Consider the following 25600-nt stretch of genomic DNA (forward strand, 5'->3'; position numbering starts at 1 on the left):
ACATTGAACATATTTTATTTCATTTCATTTTACACATATTATGTGCCAGCTATTGGTTCAAGCACCTCCCACACACTGACACATTTAATCCTCATTATTAACTTCCTTTTCAAGATGAGGAAACCGAGGTAAGGTCAAAAGGTTAAGCTCAAGAAGAGCTTAAGAAGCTTGTCCAAAGTCGGCAACAGAAATAGGTGGAACCGAGAATAGGTTTGAACCCAGGGTATTTTAATATTTTTTAAAGTTTTATTTATTTAAGTAATCTTTACACCCTACATGGGGCTGGAACCCACAACCCCAACATCAAGAGTGGTATGCTCCTCTGACTAAGCCAGCTGGGCACCCTTGAACCCCAGGGCATTTTAAATCTACCGTCACACTTTGTGATTTGATTAGTCCTGCCTTGTTCCTCTTGTACAAAGTGTAAGTTGCATGAGGACAGAGGTTTTATTTATTTTTTTTAAAGCTTTTATTTATTTATTCATGACAGACAGAGAGAGAGAGAGAGGCAGAGACACAAGCAGAGGGAGAGGGAGAGAAGCAGGCTCCATGCAGGGAGCCTGATGTGGGACTTGATCCCAGGTCTCCAGGATCACACCCCGGGCTGAAGGCGGCGCCAAACCGCTGTGCCACCGGGGCTGCCCTGAGAACAGAGGTTTTTATGTGTTTTGTTCTTCGCTTTATTTCCAGGGTCTAGGATATTTCCTTGTACACAGTAAATGCTCAATAAACAGTCATCTAGTGAATGGTTAAACAGGACTTACCTTGTTACCAGCAAGGCTACTTTGAAGGTTATAAAGTTAACCAGCTTCCAAGGCCACAACCCAGCGGCAGAGAAATTTCTCTGCATAATTATTGGACAATTTCTACAATGTTGTTTCAGATACCTGGGTCAGAACTTCTTATTCTCGTACAGAATGTAACTGCTCACCCACTTGGGGCACCTGGGTGGCTCAGTCGGTTAAGCGTCTGACTCTTGACTTCAGCTCACATCATGATCTCAGGGTCGTAGGATCGAGCCCCATGTCAGGCTCTGTGCTGGGCGTGGAGGGGTCTCTGCTTCAGGTTCTCTCTCTCCCTCTGCCCTCCACCCCCACCCCCACCCCCATATGCTCTCTCTAAAAAAAATAAAAATAAAAATAAGTAAATAAAACCACCCATTTCTCAGAAGTTGCTCTACGAGGGGTAAAAGAACAAACAAGTACTTTTCTTTTGCTATGTACTAAAATGGTACTGCCTAACCAATTTTGTTTGTTGGTTGGTTGGCTTTTTGCATAACCAAATTTTAACCCCAGCTTTGCCATAACTGCATTTATGTAGCATCACTTTTCAGCCTATTTACAGAGCACAAAATCTCAAGTATATCTTTTAGAAAATCTCAAATAGATGAATGATTCACCTAATTCACTCAGAATTTATAAGGTGAAAGACAGTTAATAAAGGGGTTTTCAATCAGGATCGTTAGCAAGTATCCCCTAAGCGGTAGAAAAGATCTTCAAGTTATAAATGTGGGGAGGGAAGTGCAAATGAAAGGAGATATCAAATCTTTTCTTCTTATTATTTTTTTGTATGTGTATCATGCTGGGATCAAACTTCTAAAACAGCTCAGAAAACCAGGACCCCCAGCAGCGGGATCCTGATGCAGAAGCTTCTCAAGAGCAAGCAAATACCACACCTCTGACGGCTAGCAGTGTGTGTAATAAGACATACCGTGATTTGTTTTCTAGACATCATTAATACGCTTTATAAAAAGGTAAAGAGACATGAGAAACTGGGAAGGTTGATTGTCACTTATTCTCAAATAGAAAAGACAAGGACATCTTGGACTCAAAGCTGGGATGTGGGGCAAGGAAGGCGGTAGGAAGAGAAATGCCACGTTTGTCTTCCTCACTTGTACAAAAAACTCAGCTACACACTCATGAATAAAAAAAAAGAAGAAGGTGGGGGATGGGGGAAACAGTGTCCCAAGGGGACACTTAATGCACTGAGTGATGTATAGAAGTGTTGGCTCACTGTACTGTACACTTGAAACTAACATAACACTCTATGTTAACTCTACTGTAATTAAAATTTTAAACTTAAAAAGAAAAAAGGAGAAGTGTTGAAATACAGAAAAAAAAAAAAAGATAACCAAACGTATTTTGTTCCCCAAACTCAGAGTAAAAACCTCTTTGTTAAAAGAATTCTCCCGATCTGTAATGAAGCCATCCAGTAGACCCTCTGTGACAAAACACAGGGCTGAAATAATCACTTCTCTTGAAGCTATTTTAGGGTTTCCCATCTTTCTACACTGAAGCTGAATTTCTTAATTAGTCGTATCACTCCACTCTACCTTTGATCCATCTCCTTTTGAATTTCTTTATTTAATTCATCGACTTTCTGTTGCAGCTTTTTCCTTCTCTGCTCAGGTGGGAGGTTGCTGAAATCCTCCGGTGTGGCGCCCTGCAAATGCAAACATGCGTGAGCCAGTGGCACTCCTTGAGGACAGACACTAAGTGAAGCCTGCAGGACAGATTCCCCAGACACCAGGGGATGCAGATGTCTGCGTGTGTTTTCATGAGCTACAGTGAAGCTCTTTCCCACGACACCCAGCTGAGATGTGAGTTCAGTGCATGCAAACTGCAAAAAAGTCCCACAAACCGGTTCGGGGTTCGGGTTTGCTGGCCAAACCACCACTGCAAAGGCAAGGAAGCAAGGCCACAGAAAGAGAGTGGGGAAGAAAAAATTCTGACCCCTGCGAGAATGGATGAAAAACCAGTTTTGAAGCGGATTCTTCACTTGACCGGCAGTGCTGGTAGCAACCCTGAAGTGTGAAGGAAGTTTGAAGTTTCTGCTTCCTTCATGCAACAGGGACAAGTGCCCCCAGCGACTGTTTCATGTCCAAGGCACTGCTTTACTCCCTAGTCTTTCTTCCCACTTCTTCACACAGGCTGAGGCCAAACATTTCCATACCCAAGTGGCAGAGGGGACATCTGGTTCCTTGGAGAATGTGGGTGAAAGGGACATGAAAACATTGATGTTTCCTCTCCCTGCTGCCTCTAAAAGTCTGGTCACTCCTTTTTGACATCTGTAGGGTGACCTCACAAAATCCATGTAGAATGCGTGCTCCTTGACCTCCGCACCAACTTCCCAGCGCACAAAATCCATGTCAGCTGTTTCCAATCCAGCAGAAGGAGCCTATTTTGATATCTTGATCCCCTTTCAGAAACAATTACTGTCTTTCCAAGGTGCGTGCCATCTAAATAGAGCTTGCAGACTTCCTCAGATGCTTACATGTCAGAAGCTGTGGCTAAGCCACTGGTTATCAAGTGCTTTTACTTCAATGAAGCGTTTTCATAAGGAAAGAGAAGCGTATTCAACAGCTAAGGATAAGCCAAGAAATTTAAAAAAGAGGTTTTACTTTAGAACCAGTTAAACACACTGGTTTGGGAGTGTGGGTGGAAAAGAGAGGACCTGGATAATGGAATTCCAAAATCGAGCTGAAATTGTTAAGCAGCTGACATGATGCTTGTGACCGAGGCTCCCTGGCTGCTTATGACAGAAGGCCAGGCTGCTGTGCTGGAAGCGTGTGATTTAGTAATTTACCGGAAGGCCATGCACAGCCCTTTCAGTGGAGTTTCTCAGACTCGTGTGTGTGTGTGTGTGTGTGTGCATGTGTGCACATATGTAAGAGAGAGAGAGAGGGAGATGAGAGAAACCAGAGCACAAATGGCTATTCCCTCATGGCAAGCCAAGCAAGCTTAGTTGCCTCTAAAACTAAGATGATCCAAACTCATCTTCAATATGGAAATAAATCAGACTTGTTTTCTTCTGTCCCATATGCTATTACCATCTGTAATACTTGAGACCCAAATTGTGTGCTTGTCACTGAGCCCGAAAGCACGATACCTCGTATGTACTCATGCTGAGTTTACTTAAATTGGATCAGCATGTTTTCCAAAATTAAGATTTGTTTTGTTTTTTTCCAGTGCCAGAATGCACCATAACACAGGGCAAGACACGCTGCTTCAGAAGCCAGGAAATCCAGTGAGTGCTCCATGTTAACTCATTAAGAGTTACTAAGCCTAACTAACTAGGGGCTAGCAGGCCCAAAGAATTTTTTTCCTACAAAGAATGGAAAAGTTCTCATCTCTGCACTAGTCAGTACAGTAGCCACACATGGTGCAATGGTAGAACTGAATTTTACATTTTTATTGCATTTTAATTAACTAAAATGTAAATAGGCACACGTGATGGGTAGCTACCGTATGGGATGACATGGGTGTAGACTATGAGCAGGTGGTGGGTTTGCAGTGGTGCGTAAACACAGTACTTGTGACTTATAAACAAGTTCCCTATACAGTGAAACACTTTAATTATTATTAAATTATTAATTATTAACTTTAATTATTTATGAAAACTAAAAACAGTTAAATAATAAACCAATGAATTAAGTCCCTTCCAATAGATATTCTGTGTTTCTGTATCATTATTTAGAAACTAATCTTATGAGCAATGCCCCAAACAGACTTCGCATTGCTTTCAGGTCATGGCTTCTTCTAGATCCAAAGGATCATAAGGTGTCTGGAACTACCTTAAAAGGCCATTGTGTCCAATTAGCCTTTTAGGGCTTGGATTATTTTAAACAATACACTGACCTATGATTCATTTTGCCATGAAGGGATTTATATTTCTAGCTTTGAGTCAGAGTAGACGTTCTGAAATCTTTGGAGGGGCCCAGTTTGCAAAGAGACTGGCCACACCTATGTCACTGGTTTTGCAAGAGGGGATCAATGCGTGTGGGGATATTTTATATGGTTGTGGCTCTAGGAGGAGCTTGTTTTACACACTTCGGGAAGCAAACTCTTGCTCCTGAGCATCTCCCCCCGATAGCACAAGCAATAGCTAGCTGCTTCTTGTGATTTTACTTTTTTTCCACCTCGGGCATCTTTGGGGAACACTTCCTTTCTTTATTAGCTTCAAAGTAATGGTATAAAGCACCAATTCAATACCAGATCAGTAAAATGATTCCCATGTCAGACAGAAAGATCGCCTAATATTATTATTAATATTATCTTTTGCTGCTAGCACCTCAGCAAAAGAAGAAATACAGGGGTGTCTGGGCGGCCTGACGCAGTGGCTGAGCCTCTGCCTTTGTCTCGGATCATGATCCCGGGGTCCTGGGATTGAGTCCCACGTGAGGCTCCCCATGGGGCACCTGCTTCTCCCTCTGCCTGTGTCTCCGCCTCTCTCTGCATCTCTCACCAACAAATCAATCAATAAGTAAAATCTTAAAAAAAAAAAAAAAAAAAAGAAGAAATACAGAAACAGCAAGGAAGGAACCCCGGTACCTGAGAGATTCCTACTTAATTGACCCAATTTCTCCCAAATTCATGCTGCCGCCGAACGTAGTTCATTGAAACATTTAGAATGTTTTCCTTCTCACGGAGACCTTAATTAAGGACTCGTCTGGGGATTTTATTTCACGGTCTAAGAAATATGTTCCATTTAATAAAATATTCATTTCCTCCTGGGTTGGGTTGGTTGCCAAATACTGAGTCAGGCTGAAAAAATTCTGGGTATCCACACATATGCGTATCCCTGTACACACATACAAATATGTATATAAGGATAACCCAGAAACCGCCATCCAGCATTAGCAGCAGCAGTGCCTAAAGCAACTGACCTGTTTGATCCCAGGTTTTGGCACCAGAAAATAAATAAATAAAATAAAATAAAATAAAATAAAATAAAATAAAATAAAATAAAATAAAATAAAGGAACTGACTCTATTCCTGGTTGAATTGTTGCAGTTTATCATTGTTCATGATTTTAGGACATTCTCAGCTGTGGTGGTGAAAATACTATGTAACTTACACATATCTGCAGTATAGTTAGGGGTTATAAAGTTAAGAGTTTCTTTTAATAAATTAAATGATTAGTCTGACTGTTTACTAGGGCTACGCAATTAGGTAGGAACGACACGGAACACTAAGTCAATTATTTTAGAAAGGCTTAGGAGGCTCTTTTCACTGTCCATAAAGTCACCTTGTGATTTCTTCAATCAGCTACTCACAAGGCACCCTCGTGTTTATGAAGCAACTTAGATTCCGTGGTTTGGGATTCTCACAGGCCGCCTTGGACCTGAGTTGAGACTGGCACCATTTCTGCACGTCTCCTTCAGGTTCTGCGCATTTTTCATCTGCTTCTGTGGCTCCCAGGGAGGAGCATCTTCAGCTGTCAAATTTACTTTTACTCCAAATGATCCAATAAATAAACTCCCCCATATTGAATATTTATATTTATGCTCACATTTAAATAAAGTTTACTAACATTTGCCATCCTCTTAAGGCCCCAATCAGAAAAGAAACCAAATCATCAGTTAAGCGTTAATTTTCTTAGCAACTGGAAAAGATTAAGACCACCTTTAGTAGATTCTGGACCTTTATATGGCAAAGGTCTAATGAAGAAACACCAACGAAAGCACACGCAAGAGAAACATACACCAAAAAACCTGATAAGATTCAGGACATGCATAGAATAATTGTGCTTACCAGCTTGAGAGAAAGCTTCATGTAAAAATTGGAGACGTAACAGGGGGGAGAAAAGAGAGAAAGAGACAACACATCAGAAGAAGAGGAATTCGGTCAGTTGCACCGTATTAACATAACACATAAATTCACCTGTCGCTTGTGAAAATGACTGCAGCGGATCTGTGCAAACGTTCACAAGAGGGGCTGGCCCCTGCCAAAACCTTCCTGTAGCTGCCACGTTGCCAGGGCAAAGGATAAAGACAGAAAAGGAGACTTTCTATTCACAGTTCTGTATGGGTCACATCAGCCTGGATATAAGCTAAAATAAGTTCGCAGTTGGTGACACATGCTGATAATAAAAGACAAAAATAATCACGTAGGCTTTTTGTTCACCGCATTTACATGGAAAGTTTTACTCGCAGGGGGTCTGAAGAGCAGTGACTTCCACAATGTACAAGTAATGTATTTATCTTAAGAAACTCTAATAAATATGAACTCTTGAAGGCATTGAGGCAAATTCTTGAATGGGTGAACAGGTAACCAGGGACTGCAAGCTGCTCTAGGAAACCACCCGCAGGAGCCAGGAAGCTTCTCTGCATGAGGCTGGAGGCAGGACAATGCTCTTGCACCACTTAGAAGGTGTATTCAGAGGCTCTCCATCCACTCTGAGGCCTACCCATGGGGATAACATAGTATTTGGGAACTGACGGGGGTAGCTGCCCTGAGAGTTACTGTTAGGAAACAGAGAGTCAACTATCTCAACTACCAAGGAGGTAAGCCTTGCTATGGATTTCCTGACAATTATCAGGACATAGCAGGTGTAATTCTCCTGGGTCTGGGGATTAACAAAGGCATAGTGATCACTGGACATGAAACAGATGAGAAGGCATCTCAAAATTAGAAAAAAAAAAAAACAAAACAAAACCCAAAACATCTGGTTCTCCATTAATGCCTGAGACATGCTCTGTGGCTGTAAAGCAGTGTTTTGTGAGTGTGGTGCATTTTTACTCAGCGGGCATCAATCCTAAAAGTTCAGGCAGTTGTGGTAGGATCAAAAATATGTTGGAGACAAAGTACCAAAGAAAGCGCCCTTTGATTTTATTTTTTTTATTTTATTTTTTATTATTTTTTTATGCCCTTTGATTTTAAAATGAGCTGGAGGGTGTTAAAAATTCCTTAAGCAGATTTAAAAAAAATCTTATACATAAGATTAACTCAAAATTGACACTTCTTTTTAAATAGGCATCCCACTTTTAAAGAAATTGCCCCCGTGGGGAAAAAGACTTGGAGGAAAGAAGAAACAAGACAAAACTTTTGGGAGAACAAGGTATATCCTGGCTTACTCATGACTGTTCTCATGGGCCTCTCCTGTGAGCTTTAGCACAGATCGATTCGTCACATCTTGAGTTCTTTACAGACAACACTGGGTGCACAGCGGGAAACTTTGCAAATATCTTCCCTATAAAGCACGCCACCACCTACAAATGTCTTCTCACACGTTACTATCTAAATGTCACTAATTCAAAGACCCGACATTTGCCCTCTGTACACTATCTGGTCTCTATTTGGGTACTTCTGTTACTCGCAGGCATAGATAAATTAAATATTCTTCCTTAAGCATTCCAAAAGAAGAATTCTAACATCGGAACTAATAGCAGAGGAATATTACCACTTCGTAATAACAATGAGTTATGGGGACCGAAACGAAATCTGAGTACCAAGAGGAAATATCGGATTTTCGAGACAAATTCAATTTTCTGAAGTGCACAGTGATGGGTCATCTACAAGGAACACCATCATGGGATGTGGTCTTCTTGTAACAATCACAAACCAGTTTCCGGTCTTAAGTTGGTAAGCCAGCCAGTTAGATCACTTAACATTAGAAACCGAATCATTTAAGAGAATACTTTTAAAGATTGCATTAAGTGCATTGCAAGACATCTGAGGAACTAAAAAGCTGTCAGTTTCAGGCAATAATTATGGAGCCTTGGGAGCCACACATGTCAATAACACATGAGGGAACACAGAGCTAGCGGATCCATGTGTTACTGTGCAGCCACAGGTACTAACCTCCAGTACGAAGAAAGGGGACAGTGAAAATAAACATATAAGTAAATGGGTTTAAGGTCCATGCAAAGCCACATTACTACTCTGTGACCTTGCTCATACTCCAGTGATCGTTTTGGTTCTGCAAGTTTTAGGGCATCACCCCCTTACGGATCCACCTCTTTCAAACGGGGATGTGGGTCCTCGTGCAACACAACTGCCGTCTGTTAAGAGTGTCCTTCTGCTGTGACCACACTCTGCAGTTGCATTTATGGGTGCGATTCTGCTGTAAAATCATACCCAGTGACATCTTCTCAGATGGCAGTCGCGGTCAACACAGAGGGGGGAAAAGCCAAGCTCAGTTCATTGGCATTTTGAGGAAGTTTGGTTGTCATTGGGAAGTTGGTTCTTTCTCCCACCCAAGTTTTCCAGATGAAGTAGGTTGGGGTTGAATTTATACTCATAATTAGGCCTTTTCTGGGTCCAGATCTCCCAGTGGAGAATTTCATCGCTGGGTCCCCAGTCTTGGTGCTCTCATAGGGGTTAGTACCTGTGCTGTGACCGTATGCCGTGGCCGTCACAGGTAAACTTACAACATAGTCCCTAGCTTCAAAAGCATACGTGGGTTTCCCTATTGTCCTCTTCATGAGTTCTTTGTGAAAACAGAAAGACTGAGTCTGCCAATAATCAGCAAGAGAACAAGATAAATAAAATTAAAGTGACCATAAAACTGTAACATCTGACAAACAATCAGTAAGGATTTTCCAAATCTTTTGATCAACTTTCATGGGATTTTTCCATGCAATGAATTCTAAAACATGGGGAAACTATGTCCATAGTTTAGTTCTAGAAGGACCTTGCCCAGACCAGAAAAATACATCTTAATTTAAGACAATAAGATTACATTTGTAAATTGTAAATGGAGATCATACTATCTAGTTTCATTTTTCCTTGACTTACATAAAGATGAAAAAACAGTTAATAATGCTCAGGTGGCATACTTTAGAAATGTTCAGTGAAACAAAATTTCCTTACAGATGCCAACAATTTACAACAAAAAACATTTTATCCTGTTTACTTAGACACAAAATCGGCTATGCTAAGAAATGTCTGCATAGGATTTATACAGTAATAGAAACAAAAGATTGAAATCTGGGTCTGAAAGCTGCAAAACATGATAAATTAAAAGATGTGTTAAAATCACAGATTTATTATTCTAGGACACTTTTCCTATCTTTGGTACAATAGTCTTAGAGTTAAAAAAGAAGAATAAATGAAAATAAGGACAGTATCATTTTCATCATGGGCCCTGTAATCCATATTCCTTCTGTGTTGAGATTGCTTTAAAATCAAATTTATTTCCCCAAACTTCAGATTTGCTTTTTATTTTTGAACTTCCTAATTTTACTTCTGTGATGCATTTCCTTTTTCTTTCTTTCTTTTTTGTTCACTGCTACTTCCTGAAGGAAGGGACCTCAAATCTGACCCTTGCTAAGAAAAGGCTGATCAAAAAAGAGGGAAGAAGAAACATGTTTCTATTCATTTACTAATGCTTCTAGAATGCGTCTGTGTGCACGTTAACTCTCAGGAAAACACACTCAGCATTGAGAAAAAAAAAAGTTTTTTTTTTAACTGTTTTTGCTGAGCCCAGATTTAAAGAGTAAGAAATAGAACTCATTTGCCAATTAGCAATTTTTAAAAGAGGGGGTTTCCTTTAAATCATAATAGCCTGTTTCTCATTTCACTGGTTTTTTTTTTAAGGCTTGTATTTTTCCTAGCTGTCTTTCCTGTACACTTATTGATTACTGACATTCTTTGGTCTTTTCCTAAACATTTAGAGAACATCAGGAAACACAGATTCGGAAAACCATTTGCAACCAACAGACTGTGTAGTGCCGAGAGAATGGAACAGACACAGAAACAAATGGTAAACAATCACAAATATTCAACATACACCATCGTGAGATTCCAAAAGACCATTCAGAGGTACTTATTAGAAACACAATAAATGAGTGCTCTATAAAGGTCCTGCAAGTGGCAGAGATGGTTAACTGACTTACAGTTAATGTAAAACTTTATAGTCCAGCAAAAACACCCTGGCCAGATGTTGGCAATTCTTCCATGAGCAAGCAGGATGGACGGGGAGTTTTAAAAGCCAGCCTGATCCAGCCAGGAACTGAGATCTAATTATAGAGCTCAACGCGATCTATCATCCACTTCTGAAGCTCTGCCTTCTAACAATGGCTCTCTTGAAATCTTGAGGAAATTGATTTCTAATTCTTAACCTGATATGCTGAGTAATCTTAATACAAGGTAATTTCACCAACTATATGTATTCTTCCCATAAAACGTTGAGATTGAACTCTGTGTATAAAGAAATGGGGGGGGGGGTTGTCCCTCATTCTATTTATTTACTTATTTTTAAAAAACATGGAACACCACAAATTTGAGTGCCGTCCACACGCAGGGGACATGCTAATCTCCTCCGTATCCTTCCAATTTTAACATATGTGCTGCCCCTTGTTTTAGTCAATTATACATTTACATTCTTTTTTACCCAAAGGAAGGAAGAGTAAAAATTATGTTTGTATGAAAACACATCCCACAACCACTGTACCACAATTCCCAAAGGTCAGGATAAAAGACCTTAGTGGAAATGTCAGCACACATGCCTGTTTACTCTTGATTACCACGCTTCATTATTTATTATAAAGGATATTTGGGGATGGCTTAGACTATGCTGCTCAGTTAGATTTCTTCGGGAAGCTCCAAATGACTTTATTCCAGTCTTTTCCTATAAACCAAACTGGTAACTCTTTTTGGTTACTGGATCAATTTCACAAAGCCCTGTGAGCTAGGCACAATCATAATTAAATGGCAAACTGGAGTCTAAACGACATCCACTCATGAGTCAACCATATCTATATAATAGATGCTCCCTGAATGTGGACGTCACAGAACCTCAGACTAAGAGCAGCCTCTCTGGCTTCACCTCTTCCGAACTTCATCTTTTTAGGCCTTGGTTTTCTTACCAGTAAAATAAAGATGTCTTAGTACCCAGGGTCCTAGGCCAGTTGAAGGAAAGTAAGTGGTCCCATGGAAGAGAGTCTGGTACATCATAAGTGCTCAGTAAATGTCAGCCACTTATTATCTTAGCCTCTAAAGATAAATCCGGCCTTAGGCCTTTCCAGCAACAGATATTTTAGCACCATCATATAAATTCACCATCATATAAATTCACCAACATAGCTAAAGAAATCCCTGTAAACTTGTGACATTTCCCCTTTGAACCCTGAGGCTTAGCTCAGAGAGAAGTATCTTCGTGACGCTTGCATTATTGCAGCAATTATCAAGCAATTATTTTCTGAGTATACAGTGACTTCCAATTCCTCATCTCGTCTGCTGCTGGCTTTAGCAATTGAATCTAAGCTTCCTTTTTTGGTAAAATCAAGGTAGAATATTAATGACTTAGATGTGTTCAAAGGGAAGTGGAGAAAAGCCTTTCTAAAATGTGCTCGAGACATAAAGGACTCTGGGCTGGCTTGGCTGGCTTTCTCTTCTTCTTCCCATCCATTCTGCTTCCTTCTTTCTTCTCTCCTCTTTCTATCCTTGTTCTTCTTTCTAGCTATGGTGAATCACAGGTCCTTACCGGTTCATGTTATGGGGAAAACACAATGGGTTCATTCACAAACAAAATGGGTTATGCAGAACAACACATGCAACCAGAGCGCACAAGAGACACACGATTCCAGAGCAGAACTTACCCCACGCTTTAAACTCCTGAAGCAGTGCATTTTGGGTTTGGAGGTCATGAACTCGTTGAAGCGATGGGAGAGGGGTTCCTTTTGCTGCTTGGGAGACTGGGGGCCGTTGGGAACAGCAGAGGGTGAGGCAGAGGCAGGGGGAGGAGGGGGAGGCTGATGGGGGGATGTTAAAAGGGACATAAGCTACATGTAAGAGATGGAGCAGTGACAGAGTAAAATCAGAAACAAGAAGATAAGACACAAAACAAAAATAAGCATCAAATCATATTTGAAATCCAAAGCAAGTCAAACACAAACGATTAAATATTTAGGCCATGGTCCAAAAGAAAACATGTAGAATATGACGAAAGTGGAAGTTTTAGTAGTCAAGCAACAGAAGAAGAGCAAGAAATCTCTGACAAGAAGCTCATGCAGACTCTCACATGCAAACTGTTTCTGATTAGTTATGCTAAACCAGTTAAGGCCAGAAGGGTAGAGATTTCTAAACCACCTAAACCAAGAGAGCTCGATGAGAGCAAATAAAGGACCTTAGATGCCAAGGTTATCAAAACAGCAAGACAGTCTTTGAAAATTAAATTCGAAGTTATTGTCAGGAGAGTGCAGTAGTGCTGCCTTGACCGCATGTGATGCCCAGGTTAAAGCTGTCATGCACCTATGTATCACGCTACCAAAAGAAAACGCAAAATGTTCATGGAAGCACATGGTTAACATGAATTCAGACCAAGTTTTAGCCCATGGAAACGATTTCAATCAGAGCTGCCAATAAATCGTTCTAGAAATTCTGCGCAGTGTCCCCTCTCCCAGCCGAGGTGACCAGGTGGCTAGGAGACTTAGCAGTGAAAGGCATGATGGGAAATGGCCGAGAGGTCAGTAGAGGTCAGTGTTAGTGTGGTTGACACCATACAAGTGGCAATGCATCCGAAATAAGACAAATGGCCATGGCAAAGGTACCACCACCAAAGAAATAATAATTTAAAATAAAATAGCACACTAGCTAGCTAGCTCTTTTTTGCATTCTGCAAACTACAGGTTTAAGTTCTTAGGTTTTTGGTTTTTTTAAAGACTAACAGAGAAAGTAAAAAGTCTCCACATTTTATAAAACCCATTTCACACTGGGTCCAACCATCAGTACCTTATTTTTCTTGATGAATGGCCATAACTTTCCTTTGGATTTGCCACCAAATTTGAGCTCTGATTTGCCTTCTCTGGAATTCGAAAGGCTGTTATCCGACACAGTGCGCTTCATGGGCTGAGTGTAATCCTCAAATTCAATGTCCCCGGGAGGTTCAAACCCGGACTTATAAGCTTCTATTACCAGCTGCGAATCCTGAAATTACAATATATTATATTATATAATATAACCATATTATATATGGTTTCCTGGGAATCAAGTGAAGGAAGAGCAGGTAGGAGAGTGTTTGAGTGGGGGCCGGTGCTGCTAATAGTTCAAGTTCTTGAATATGAGCTTGAATGAAGACCTAGAAAGACTCTTGGATTTAGTAACATAAAGGTTGTAGGTGAAACAGAATGATCAGTGATATAATGGGAAAACAAGGCTCCCATAATGGGAGAAATATCCTAAAGATCTAGGGTGCTCACAATTTCCCATATAAAAATGATCAAGGGAAACCATCATTCAGACATGATCTTATAAAACTGTGAAGTTTCAAGGAAAAAGACATTTCCAAGCTTCTAATACAAAAAATTAAAATCAGGGTTGTTTCAGAATTTAATCAATGCCAGAAGTCAATGAAGCTAAGAAAAAAAGCCAAGATTCAATAGAGGTGAAAGCTTACCTATAAATCTCACGATTATTATTTCCCTTTAAAAGATCCCTCCCTACAGTCATTTATTGGCGACTGCTGACATTTTAAACACTGTGATGAGGGAAAACCTCACCAAGACTATTTCTCGATCTCTCTCCATGAGCCAGGCATCTATGAGCCACCAAAAGACTTTGTCCAAAGCTGAGGATGCAAAGATGTCCAAAATCAATGAAGTAACAGTGGTAAGAAAATGGAAAAGGCACTCATACCATGGAAAACTGGACTGCATGGATGCATGACCAGTCACGTGTCTCAACCAAGACTCATGTTCAGCAAAAGGACTTAGAGGTGCTTAAAGGAGATAAAACCATCAAATAAAGAGATTTTCAGTGTAAGAAAAGGATGGTTTGATCACTTACAACTACTTCTTGGCATAATGTAGCTTTGTGGGGGAAACACCATCAATTAAGAAGCATCAGTAATTTCCCCCAAAAAAGTTAGCTGAAATCACCAAAGAAGGAGGCTTTGGCAAATAGATGTTAATAAAAATAGAGATCGAGGAATTCTAAAATAAAAAAAATATGCCTGCTACTGGAACTATTCTTTCTACAAACACTATCATTTAACACATTTGGAAGTATTTCTGCACATTGGATTGATAACAATTTTTTTACACATATGGCCTTAAATGTTAATACACCTAAAATGTCCTTAGGGCAATGAAGAATCTATATGCTAAGATATGCTCATATCGGAAAGACAGCTTTGATTCCTTGCCTGGGCTCATTCCAAGATGCTCTTATGACAAAGAATACTCTTGACATTGCTTTTTGTTAAATATTTGGTTTTGCAAATTAATAAATGTTTGTAAAAGCCTACAGTGGTATCCTAGTTATTTTTGTTGAGGGAAATAGGTAGGTTTCTAGGAAAGGAATCCAAATGAATGACACTGGCCCTAAGTAGTGTTCTCAGATGGAGACGATTGTGTCCTGCAAGGGACATACGGCAATGTCTAGACACTTCTGATACTTATAACCCAGGGAAGGGTGCTACTGGCATCTGGTTAGTAGAGGCCATGGATGATGCTACTACACACTCTGAAGTCCTCAAAACAGGCCCCTACAATAAAGAATTATCTGACCTGAAATGAAACAGAGCCCTAAAGAACCAGATCCCAGTGTGTGGGGTTACTCAGCTAACTGACAGGAAAACATTTCAATTTAATTCTGTAATGTCCCAGACTTATCTGTGTTTTTTTGGAAAAGAAATGTGAGAGCTAAATCCAAAACACTAAGGCTGAACAGAACACTCTAAAATGGTGTTACTATGGCTGCAAAGTACTCGTAAGAACTGGAAACAACTATCCATCTTGAGATAATTCAGCGAGGTCACTGTGGACAGAAGAGAAGAAATAATGGAACCAGAATCCTTCGTTGTAAATTAAGTTCAAACTACAATACTTACATTCTTCTGATCGATTGATTCAGCTGCCTTTACTATTTCATCCAAGCATTTCCCAATGATCGGAATCACCTGCCGATCAACCTCCGCGTAGGTCTTCATTGATTCTCCGATCCGCACTATCCTCCGTTCTTCCATCTCCTGTATTTTCTGCAACATTAGATTTTGCATGAAATCAATCTGGTCCACTATGACTCACAGAAGTTGCTTTCAGTGGCATTGTTACCTTGAGCAAACAGTCTGGGAGGGAAATAGGCCGATCGGTAGGGTTAAGGCTATACTTTCATTATGATTATTGCCTCTGTCTTGGTCAGCTGTACACATCTTTGATGAGTTGTTAGGCTGCCCAAATGTATACTTTATGGGATTCCATTCCAATTTCAGTGAGAACCCCAAGCTCAAGTACTTTTCCCGTTGACACCATTTGGTGATACATTTCAAACATCTCTGCCTTTGATCTGCTACTTCACTCTACCAAAAGCCTGGTGTCGGTTAACGGTCTCAACCCAACCCAGGCTGAAATGTAACGAGTGTATCTTCCCTCTACTAGTTGGAGGTTCTCGTCTGCTGTCTGCTATGTGTGTAGACACTAAGAGGCAAATACTTGTTATTTTTTTCTACAATGGGACACGAGTTGTAAAAGATTCCCAGTGTGGGAGAACAGGTCTATAACTTTTCTCATGCCATTTCTGACAACCTAAAGTACCCAGAAGAAAAACAATGCAAAGAAAAAGACTGTCAGGGATCCCTGGGTGGCGCAGTGGTTTAGCGCTTGCCTTTGGCCCAGGGCGCGATCCTGGAGACCTGGGATCGAATCCCACGTCGGGCTCCTGGTGCATGGAGCCTGCTTCTCCCTCTGCCTATGTCTCTGCCTCTCTCTCTCTCTCTCTCTCTCTCTCTGTGTGACTATCATAAATAAAAAAAAAGAAAAAGACTGTCATGTGTTCAAATCCTACAGCCGTATGGATTCTGCTAGGACTCCTAAAATTTAGTTGGCATTTTATAATCTGAATGGTCCTTTTAGCAAAGAGGGTGCTAATCTAAGACTTGTACTTCTAAGACTGGCAAAGAAGGCTGCAGTTGCAAACTAAGGACATCTACAAAGGTCATTGATTAACCCTGAGATTAAGATTATATTTCTTCTTATTGCCAGTCAATGCTTGATCTGGATGCTCGATTTGTTTGTTTATATTTTTATTTTTTTTAACTAGGCTCCAAGCGCAGAGCAGAGCCCAACTCAAGGCTTGACCTCATGACCCTGAAATCAAGACCTGAGATCAAGAGTCAAGTGCTTAACCGACTGACCCACCTAGGCACCCCCTGGATGCTTCAAAAAGTGACTTCAGCTCAAGGAAATGCAGAATTCTGTAAATACTCATAAGCCCAGCAATCATGATTCCAAATGTGTCTCTAAAGGCAAAGCCAATCTGAGAAGCCTGAATCACTTACCTGAAATATGTTGGGGATGTGAGTGTGGTAATATTCGTGCTGCTCATGGTTGAATTTCTGGAGAATTGATGAGTAATCTGCTTTGCTGTCCTCTGCCATTTGGTGACGTACTTGAGCTTGTTGTCGAGCCTTGGGGAAAAAAAAACGAGAGTATCCAAATGTTTACATATGATAAGAGCCTGGAGTTGCAAACTGGAGGGGTTTGCAGGCAAATCGACCTCCAATGCATTATATTTAGCAGGTATTATTTTCTAGAAATTGTTTAGATCTTGAATTTAGTTTAGGTAAGGATGTGCACCCTAGTTTTTCACAAACCCTACCATTCTCTATTGTCTTAACTTGGCATTACTTTCTAGTTTGACACAAGTGCCCCTATTCTTTATTGTTTGTGCTTGGCCCAATTCACATATTTATGTTACCTAGATGGCCCTTGTGAGAACCTGTGCTTAGATAGATAGATAGATAGATAGGAGGGGATGGAGGAATCCAGAATTTTTTTTTAAATTTTTATTTATTTATGATAGTCACAGAGAGAGAGAGAGAGGCAGAGACATAGGCAGAGGGAGAAGCAGGCTCCATGCACCGGGAGCCCAACGTGGGATTCGATCCTGGGTCTCCAGGATCAAGCCCCAGGCCAAAGGCAGGCGCTAAACAGCTGCGCCACCCAGGGATCCCCAGAATTTTTTTTTATGCAATTCTCAGTGGAGTTCATGAATTACAAAGGCATGGAACCAGTGATCCTTATGGACCTAACACTCTCCACGATGTTTATTATTATTATTATTATTTTTAATCTCTACACTCAACATAGGGCTTGAACCCAGAGATCAAGAGTTGCATACTCTACAGCTGATCTAGGGAGGTGCTCAGATGTTTACTTTTAGTGTATAGTTTAAAGAAGTAGTAAATATGGCACCTTCTTTGTGTTTTACTGCATTGATTTTCTCCTAAATAATCAATAATAAAATTCATGCATTTGTTTCTCTCTTCTAATTCACATTTTGGTTAATTACACACCTACGCAAAAGGGGGCAGTTGTCGACAAACTGCAGAATCAATTTTATTTATTTTTATTTTGTAATTAAGCAGGCTCCACGCCCAACATGGGGCTTAAACTCATGACACCAAGATCAAGAGTCGCACACTCCACCAACTGAGCCAGCTGCGCATCCCTGCAGAATTGATTTTAAAGCTTGAACAAGGGACGCCTGGGTGGCTCAGTGGTTGAGCACCTGCCTTTGGCTCAGGGCGTGATCCCACAGTGCCAGGATCTAGTCCCACATTGGGCTCCCTGCATGGAGCCTGCTTCTCCCTCTGCCTAGGTCTCTGCCTCTCTCTCTGTGTCTCTCATGAATAACTAAATAAAATCTTTTTTAAAAAAGAAAAAAAAGTCACATTTGAACAAAAATGCCTGAAAACTCTGAAGTCATTCACAAATACCACTGATGGTTATGCTGGTGAGCCCACTATAGATTCATCTAGCACTTTGGAGATGTCTGGAGAAGTATGACCTCATGAATCTCTAACACAGTCTGAATTCATGCAGGGCAAAAACTACCCCCTGCCAGATGAAGAGGTGGCTTGGCCCGCAGGTGACTTGGCCGACTCCCACACTGAGCCAAAAACACAACAGGAAAAGAGCCTCGTTCCAACATAACCAAGAGAACTTTTTGTTTCTTTGTTTTTTGTCTTGTTTTAGTAAACCCAATCATTTTTAAGGACAAAAAAAGAACACAGACATGTTCAAATGTAAAGCCGGTGCCCCACTTTCTGCCTGACCACCGGGAGCACCTACTATCAGATTTTCAGCATCTCGGTGTTCTGTAGGGTTTCCTGCCTCTGTGACTTGGAGGCCTCACCTGATTTTCACTTCCTTGACACATTTCACTCATCTGCGTGTTGGTGAAAGCTCAATGTGGTTGTTCAGAGTTGCTTCCTTCATCCTACTCTCCAACACGTCTCAGACAAAGGTTAACAATATAAATATTTCCAAACTGATTTCCTGATTACCTGAGGGTTTTTTTTTCTTGGTTTCTCAAGGGCTTTAGAGATCTCAAAACCCTCAAAATCTCATTTTTATATACTTCTCATCTCCCCTTGGTTACTTCAACGGCCATATTCTTCCTCTTTGTCGGCCGTCTGTTAACTCCCTTCCTGACCATATGCTCTAGCTTCCGCTTCTACTGTGTCCACTAGTAAATATATGAATCTGGTCCCCAAAATGTTAAGTCCCCAGCTACCCTCAAAAATCCATGCCCTTTCAGTATACTCTAGGCCTCCTCTGTTTAAATAATAGCTTTCCCACCTCCGTGCATACCATCTGTTCTAATGATTCCAACACAAAAAGCCTTTAACTCTTTCAATTACTTAGTTTTATCATGTATCGCTTTGTTGTGACTATGAAAAAAAAAAAAAAACAAGGAAACTCCCAGGTAGACCTTAAATTTCTTAAAAATTCTCTATTTCATTTATAAACCTTCCTCAGAAAAAGTCTTACAAAAATTCAAGGGGGACGGGTTGTTTCCTCATCTCCTTTGTAAATAAGAGTAACAAGTTACAAGATGGAGTCCCCTTATTTATTTTGGAGAAATTATTCTAACTTGGTGAATTTTTAAAATAGCTTGAGCTCTGAAACAGAGAGCAAAATATCATCATTATGCATGTGTAGGTAGGTACATACACACACACACACACACACACACACACACACACACACACACACCCCGAGCAGATACAAGCTTCCTGACAATACACCCAACATATTAACCATGGAATGTTTCACTCATAACTGGAGCACCCTGCCAGAGGTACCCCACCACCATCTGTTTGGAAGTGGCAGCGATCACCTCCTCAGTTCCCCCGAATCCCTAATAATACTGTGTTCACTTGGATTACATAATTGCTTTCATGAGCATATTAACTCGTAATAGTTTCACGATGCCCTTTACAAGCTTTATCTGCAGTGATCCTGGAACCTAACTAGGGACCACTAGATGGGAGCTGAAGAAGCTGAAATCAGGAATGATTCATATAAACCTCCAGCCTGGAAAGCTAGCTGAGTAGAAGAAAACAAATCAGACAAACATATGTCAGAGGGAATGGTCTACCTTTTATGTTAAAGAAGCATCATCTCCCTGGGAGATTTTCTTGAATGCAAACATGTGGACGTAAAGTTGCAAAGTGTATGTGTGTATGTATTATTTTCCTACAGTCTCTCTCTCCTCCCTCTCTCTCTAATTGGACAGAGAAGCACTTAAAGGCAGTAAAATATTGTCCCACATCAAATTCCTGCAGGGCTGGGGCAGGAAGACAGGACAGTCTTATTCTCAATCCCAGCATCCAGCTGCTTTGAATTAATACCCACTTTTGAATCCCGGGCCCAGGAATGTGCCATTGTTTGAGCAAGTTTTACTATGGAAAATCTATTTTTGTTTCATAAGCTCTTATGTTAATTTTGTGATGGAACTTAGAAGAGTCTCTAAAACTAGCCTTGAGTCGGTTACTCACGTTTACAAATACGTTTTTAAAAATATCTTTAAAAGTGCTTTCAAAAACTCATCCGGAGTGACCCGTAAATCACTATATATTTTAGAGAGTGTATCTCCTAGTCTAAGGCTAAATGAAGATCATAAAGACCACTTTTTCTCATCTCTGTTTAAGTCACTCTAAAAATAGTGACTATTATCTTCAAGAGGTATTTCCTTCCCAAGCCAGACCATAAGCTGTATCTTGCAATTAAATTAAAGTTCTTGTTCTAAGAATACAAGACATTACATCTTATAGCAACATAACTGTAGGGCCAAGAGAAGTTCAGAGGGTTCTGGGGTTTTGTTTTTCTTTAATGAGTCAGTCATAGAATTTAGAGAAAATATTCTTAAAAAATCCAGAATGACCACAATTGCCTAAGGCTGTAAATCACAGACATCTTTGAATAAGATCTAAGCCACTTCCACTGTCAATCAGAAAGACTGAATTTAAACTTCAGAATTTCTTTGACAAACCCTTGGGAATCTCCCCAAAGAAATCCAAACAGGCCTAAGTATGTACTGCTTGAACATGACTTCACTGCATGGTTGCTCTTAACACAGCTCCTCTAAATGTCCTATGGAAGTAAAGCTGGATTGCCTGAAAGGTCAGAGTTGAAGTATCTAAATAAGGAAAACAATAATTTAGAAATTGAACTGCAGCCCGATGCTTCTAAATCCTTACGGGTTTAAAGATAAAAATACTATAATCCATTTAGTTAGTTAAATTTAGACTATTAGCATTGGCCAAAATGTGCAGCTACTTCCTGTTCAGTTCAGTGTTATTTTTTCCCTTAATATTTCAGATATTAAGGGAAGAAAACAACGCTGTTAGCCGAGTCTCAGCTGTCATAAGTAGAAAATGTAGGGTGTACTAAGAAATGTGTTCACTTTCATGTGGGGAACATGGTTGATTTGCTTAAGAAATTACACACTCACATTTTTTCTCAGGGCTGCTCATGGCTTTTGACCTTTTCACAAAAACGGGCAAATACATACTGGTTCCATTTACATATTTACCGTAAATAAATAATGAGATTTATTAATTTTTTGAACATGGCCTCAGATCTCCTGCATTTTTATATATGCTCCTATTTCTTAAATGATAAACCATTTAGTACAGCAGTGTTCAGAGGTTTAGGAAAGCCACTTTTAACTTTGTTAAAGGCATGTAATAGTATACATTTAAAAGGCGCATCTTTTACTCCCAGAAATCTGGGGACAGCAATGAGGAATAATTTACAGTCACCATGGTAGCTCAAATGACAGTAAATGTTTTTTCAGAGCAGCTATACTTTCAATGTGTTATTTTATCATTATCATAAAAAGAAACCAACTGTATTCTAGGCTGGACAGAAAAGGGGACTAAATCGAGATTTTATTTGGAATTCATGATTTTGCATTATTGTCAGGGTGCCCATAATCATTATCCAATAGCTGGAGACTGAGGCAGCTCCACCCAGGGAGCAGATGGGCTTGACCACTATCCCCAGGATCCAGAAGGGTGAGTGGCCTGGGCTTCAGGCACAGCAAGGATCCAGTAGGGCTCTTGGCTTCAAATGTACCCCCTTTAAACTACCTGAGCCACTGATTTAATATTGTGGATAAAACTGGGGAGCCTGGCTAGTTCAGTTGGTAGAGCATGTGACTCTTGATCTCGGGGTTTGTGAGTTCGAGCCCCATATTGGGTGTAGTAGAGAAGATTTTAAAAAGATAAAGTCTTAAAAAGATATATCATGGATGAAATAAAATCTACAAATTTGGTAACCTGGGTTATCTGGCCTCTCTCCATCATTAGTTCTTTTTTCACCCAGTTACAAAAATTTGCTTGCTGTACATGATTCCCATTTACAGAACTGTGTGGTTTAGAAAGTAAAAGTGCCTGTACATTCCACCCTCTGACAACCACTGGGAACATGACAACCTGGAGTCCTTCATCTGTGATCTGTGAAAACACCAACAGCAGGTAAGGCAGCCCGGGGCAAGCCCTGGACAGTCCAGAAGCACAGCTACATGATGCCATGCAATGACACCAGCACATTACAACAATCCCCAGTCCACAGATGGCAAACTTGGGGATTCTCAGATTGGCAAGGAGCTCTGACCACCAGAGCACCCCTTCCCTTTGGACTCAGGGTCAGGGTTAAAGAGAAGCACACACACTTTGGCAGCACACAAAGAAGGAAGGGGCCACTGAATGCTCTAACCTATATTCTAGGCATTTGAGACCCATTAAAACAGCAACCAGCCCAGAATCCCTGAAAACTAGTTGGTATACTAGATTTCTCTAGGATTTGTCAGTGATTAGGAGTAAAACTTATGTTTCCTAGTCCTTGACTCAGCATCTGTACTTCTGGGAATTTATCCTAATGAAATTAATTAATTAATTCATTTTTATGTGTATTTATTTTTTAAATCATCTCCACACCCAAGGTGGGTCTTGAACTCACAAATCCAATAACAAGGGTTGTATGTTCCACCAAATGAGCCAGTCAGGAGCCCCCCTAATGAAACCATTTCATTTTTCTTTTTCTTTTTTTTTAATGAAACCATTTCAAATGTCCACAAAAGATATCCATCATAGTATTATTTATAATAGACAATAACTTGAAACAAATGCCTAGTAATATCATTGGTTAAATATGTCATATCCTTGATGACCTAAGATGCAGTCAAATATATATATATATATAAAAGAGTATTTAATGATTAGGGAAAATGAAAGCTGTATGTGATTTTAAAAAAATTTTCTTGGGCAGCCCGGGTGGCTTAGTGGTTTAGCGCCACCTTTGGCCTGGGGCATGATCCTAGAGTCCTGGGATCGAGTCCCATATCGGGCTTCCTGCGTGGAGCCTGCTCCTCCCTCTGTCTGTGTCTCTGCCTCTCTCTGTGTGTCTCTCATGAATACATAAATAAATAAATAATCTTAAAAAAATTTTTTTTTTCTTGGGCAGCCCGGGTGGCTCAGCAGTTTAGCGGTGTGATCCCTGGAGGTCCAGGATCGAGTCCCAGGATTGGGCTCCCAGCATGGAGCCTGCTTCTCCCTCTGCCTGTGTCTCTGCCTCTCTCTCTCTCTGTGTGTGTGTGTGTCTCTCATGAATAAATAAATAAAATCTCTAAAAAATAAAAAATAAAAAGTTTTCTTAAGTTTCCAAAACAGCATTCTCAGCATAATTATTGTGAAAATAAAACATTAATAGTGATCACTTCTTAAAAGAGTAGTTAAGGAACATTTTATTTTGTCAAAAAGATTAAAGAAACAAATTCTAATTCCAAAATATTAAAAATTGAAGAGGCATGGGTTGCCTTTGAGATAGAAGAAGAAGAAGAAGAAGAAGAAGAAGAAGAAGAAGAAGAAGAAGAAGAAAGAAAGAAAGAAAGAAAGAAAGAAAGAAAAATAATGAAAGAAAGAAAGAAAAAGAAAAAAGACTCTAAAAAGAAAATGTAGTAGGAGGGATACTAACAAAGGAAGAGATGAAGAAGTTCTCTGTCTGGAACAATGTTATTGTATGATAAATGGCATTGTTTAAATTTCCCAGCAAACTGTTGCATCTAGAATGCATTTTCAAGTTCAAGACTAAGAATGCATTTAAAAATTCCTATTCAGATGGAGTGCTGGGAGTTTTTGTTGGAGACTTCCAAGCCTGGGACTTGCCAAAACAATGAGTCTGTCTTTGATAAATTATAAAGGCAGCTAAAATACAAAACAGAGAAAAACTTCAAAATAAGTTAACCAAAGAAATATGCTTAAAATATTTCAGCAATTTCCTGATTTTTTTTTTAACAGTCTTACAACTTCTAGCTCCAGGATTGTAGGTTACTTTGGTGCACAGTCACTGAAATAGAAGAAGAAGAGAACACAGGAAGATAGCAAATGAGACTAGCATCTCAATCCCACATGGGCCATTCACTTGCTAAACAGTTTTAAGAAAAGGCCTTCTGTTTCCCTATACTCTGGTTGCCTTGTTTGAAAAGTAGAAATTGAAATATCCATTTACTCAAGGTGAGTGACCATTTTTGCTAAAAGAGAAGCCAAAGCTGATCTCGTTCATCTTAAGGTTGGCTCTGCCTCAAAGTAGGCTGGTCAAAAATTCAGTATGAGCTCAGAGAGCTTGGTAAAATATAAATCATGGTCTCCAAGAGTTGGCTCCCTCTCTTCCCCAGTTTCTAATGCATTGTCATTGGCAAGAGACTTGGCTTTCAGTTGTGGCAGTGTAAAAATTGATGATCTCTTTCTCTTCTCCCTCTACTCTCAATAATAACTTCACCCCAGAATATGACACTCATAAGGTTTCAAATACAGCTGAAGATGACAGCCTGGATTCTAGAAAGTTAATGCCCAAAGAATCATTCTCTATGGCTGTGGTGTTACCGTAAAGAACAAAAATACTGAAAGCACTTGAATGCAGTTCTAGAAAAGATACATTCCTCGGAAGAGGAAAAAAAAAAAGTAGTCATGTTACATTCCCCAGGGAAAGAAAAGAAATACAGGCTTCCTGTTCTAAGAAATCTGATGTGTTTGGTGGTAGGTTGGCAGCTGTTCACCCTTAGGACCCAAGTCACAATAGATGTTTAATCAGTAAGGTTTAATACTAAAAATCTTCCACGTGGTATTCAGCATATACCATCAGTGAGTTCAAGACATAAGACCACAGGCCCTTTCTTTACTTTAATCTCAATGTTCATCTTCTCTGCTTTTCTTTCAGCGAGGTCATACCTAACAAAATTTCTCTAGTGACCAGAGAAGACAGCAAGGAAGCTTGTTAAGGTCTCAGGCAATGTGGTGGAGTAGAGGAAGTGCATCCTCTGAGAAACAAAATCTTAAACTTGTATCTATTATTACAGATGGTACAAGAATTCCCAACCCAAGTAATTAACATAAAAATTAGTCCCAGGTTGCCTGGAAGAAACCGATATAAAAACCTTGCTGGGTTCCATATAATCCTGCTTTTATGAGATTCTCAGAGAGAAATAAAAAACAGCCCTATTGAAGACATGCTCATACGAAAAAGACAATAATCATAAATGAACAAGGAAATAAACTACCATGAGAGGTGACACAATAGAGAGAAAAATTA

At 40.0% G+C, this 25600-nt stretch overlaps 1 protein-coding gene and 1 pseudogene across 20 annotated transcripts in view; both read right to left on the bottom strand.

The window, feature by feature from the left end:
- FNBP1 (formin binding protein 1) overlaps positions 1 to 25600 on the bottom strand; it is a 152724-nt gene that overhangs the window by 14120 nt on the left and 113004 nt on the right. For 7 of the 20 annotated variants that reach the window (XM_072778307.1, XM_072778303.1, XM_072778305.1 and 4 more), the window contains 6 exons: positions 16999 to 17127; positions 15553 to 15699; positions 13455 to 13649; positions 12323 to 12505; positions 6534 to 6548; positions 2333 to 2442 (listed from right to left, as the gene is read on the bottom strand). In XM_072778307.1, coding sequence (XP_072634408.1) covers positions 2333 to 2442; positions 6534 to 6548; positions 12323 to 12505; positions 13455 to 13649; positions 15553 to 15699; positions 16999 to 17127 — 779 coding nt within the window. Of the gene's footprint in view, positions 1 to 2332; positions 2443 to 6533; positions 6549 to 7735; positions 9236 to 12322; positions 12506 to 13454; positions 13650 to 15552; positions 15700 to 16998; positions 17128 to 25600 lie in introns of those variants that run through there. The other 13 variants (XM_072778314.1, XM_072778313.1, XM_072778312.1 and 10 more) reach the window with 7 other exon arrangements.
- On the bottom strand, positions 10983 to 11077 carry LOC140607616 (U6 spliceosomal RNA; annotated as a pseudogene).

This window comes from Canis lupus, chromosome 16, assembly GCF_048164855.1.
Source record: "Canis lupus baileyi chromosome 16, mCanLup2.hap1, whole genome shotgun sequence".
Taxonomy (NCBI): domain Eukaryota; kingdom Metazoa; phylum Chordata; class Mammalia; order Carnivora; family Canidae; genus Canis; species Canis lupus.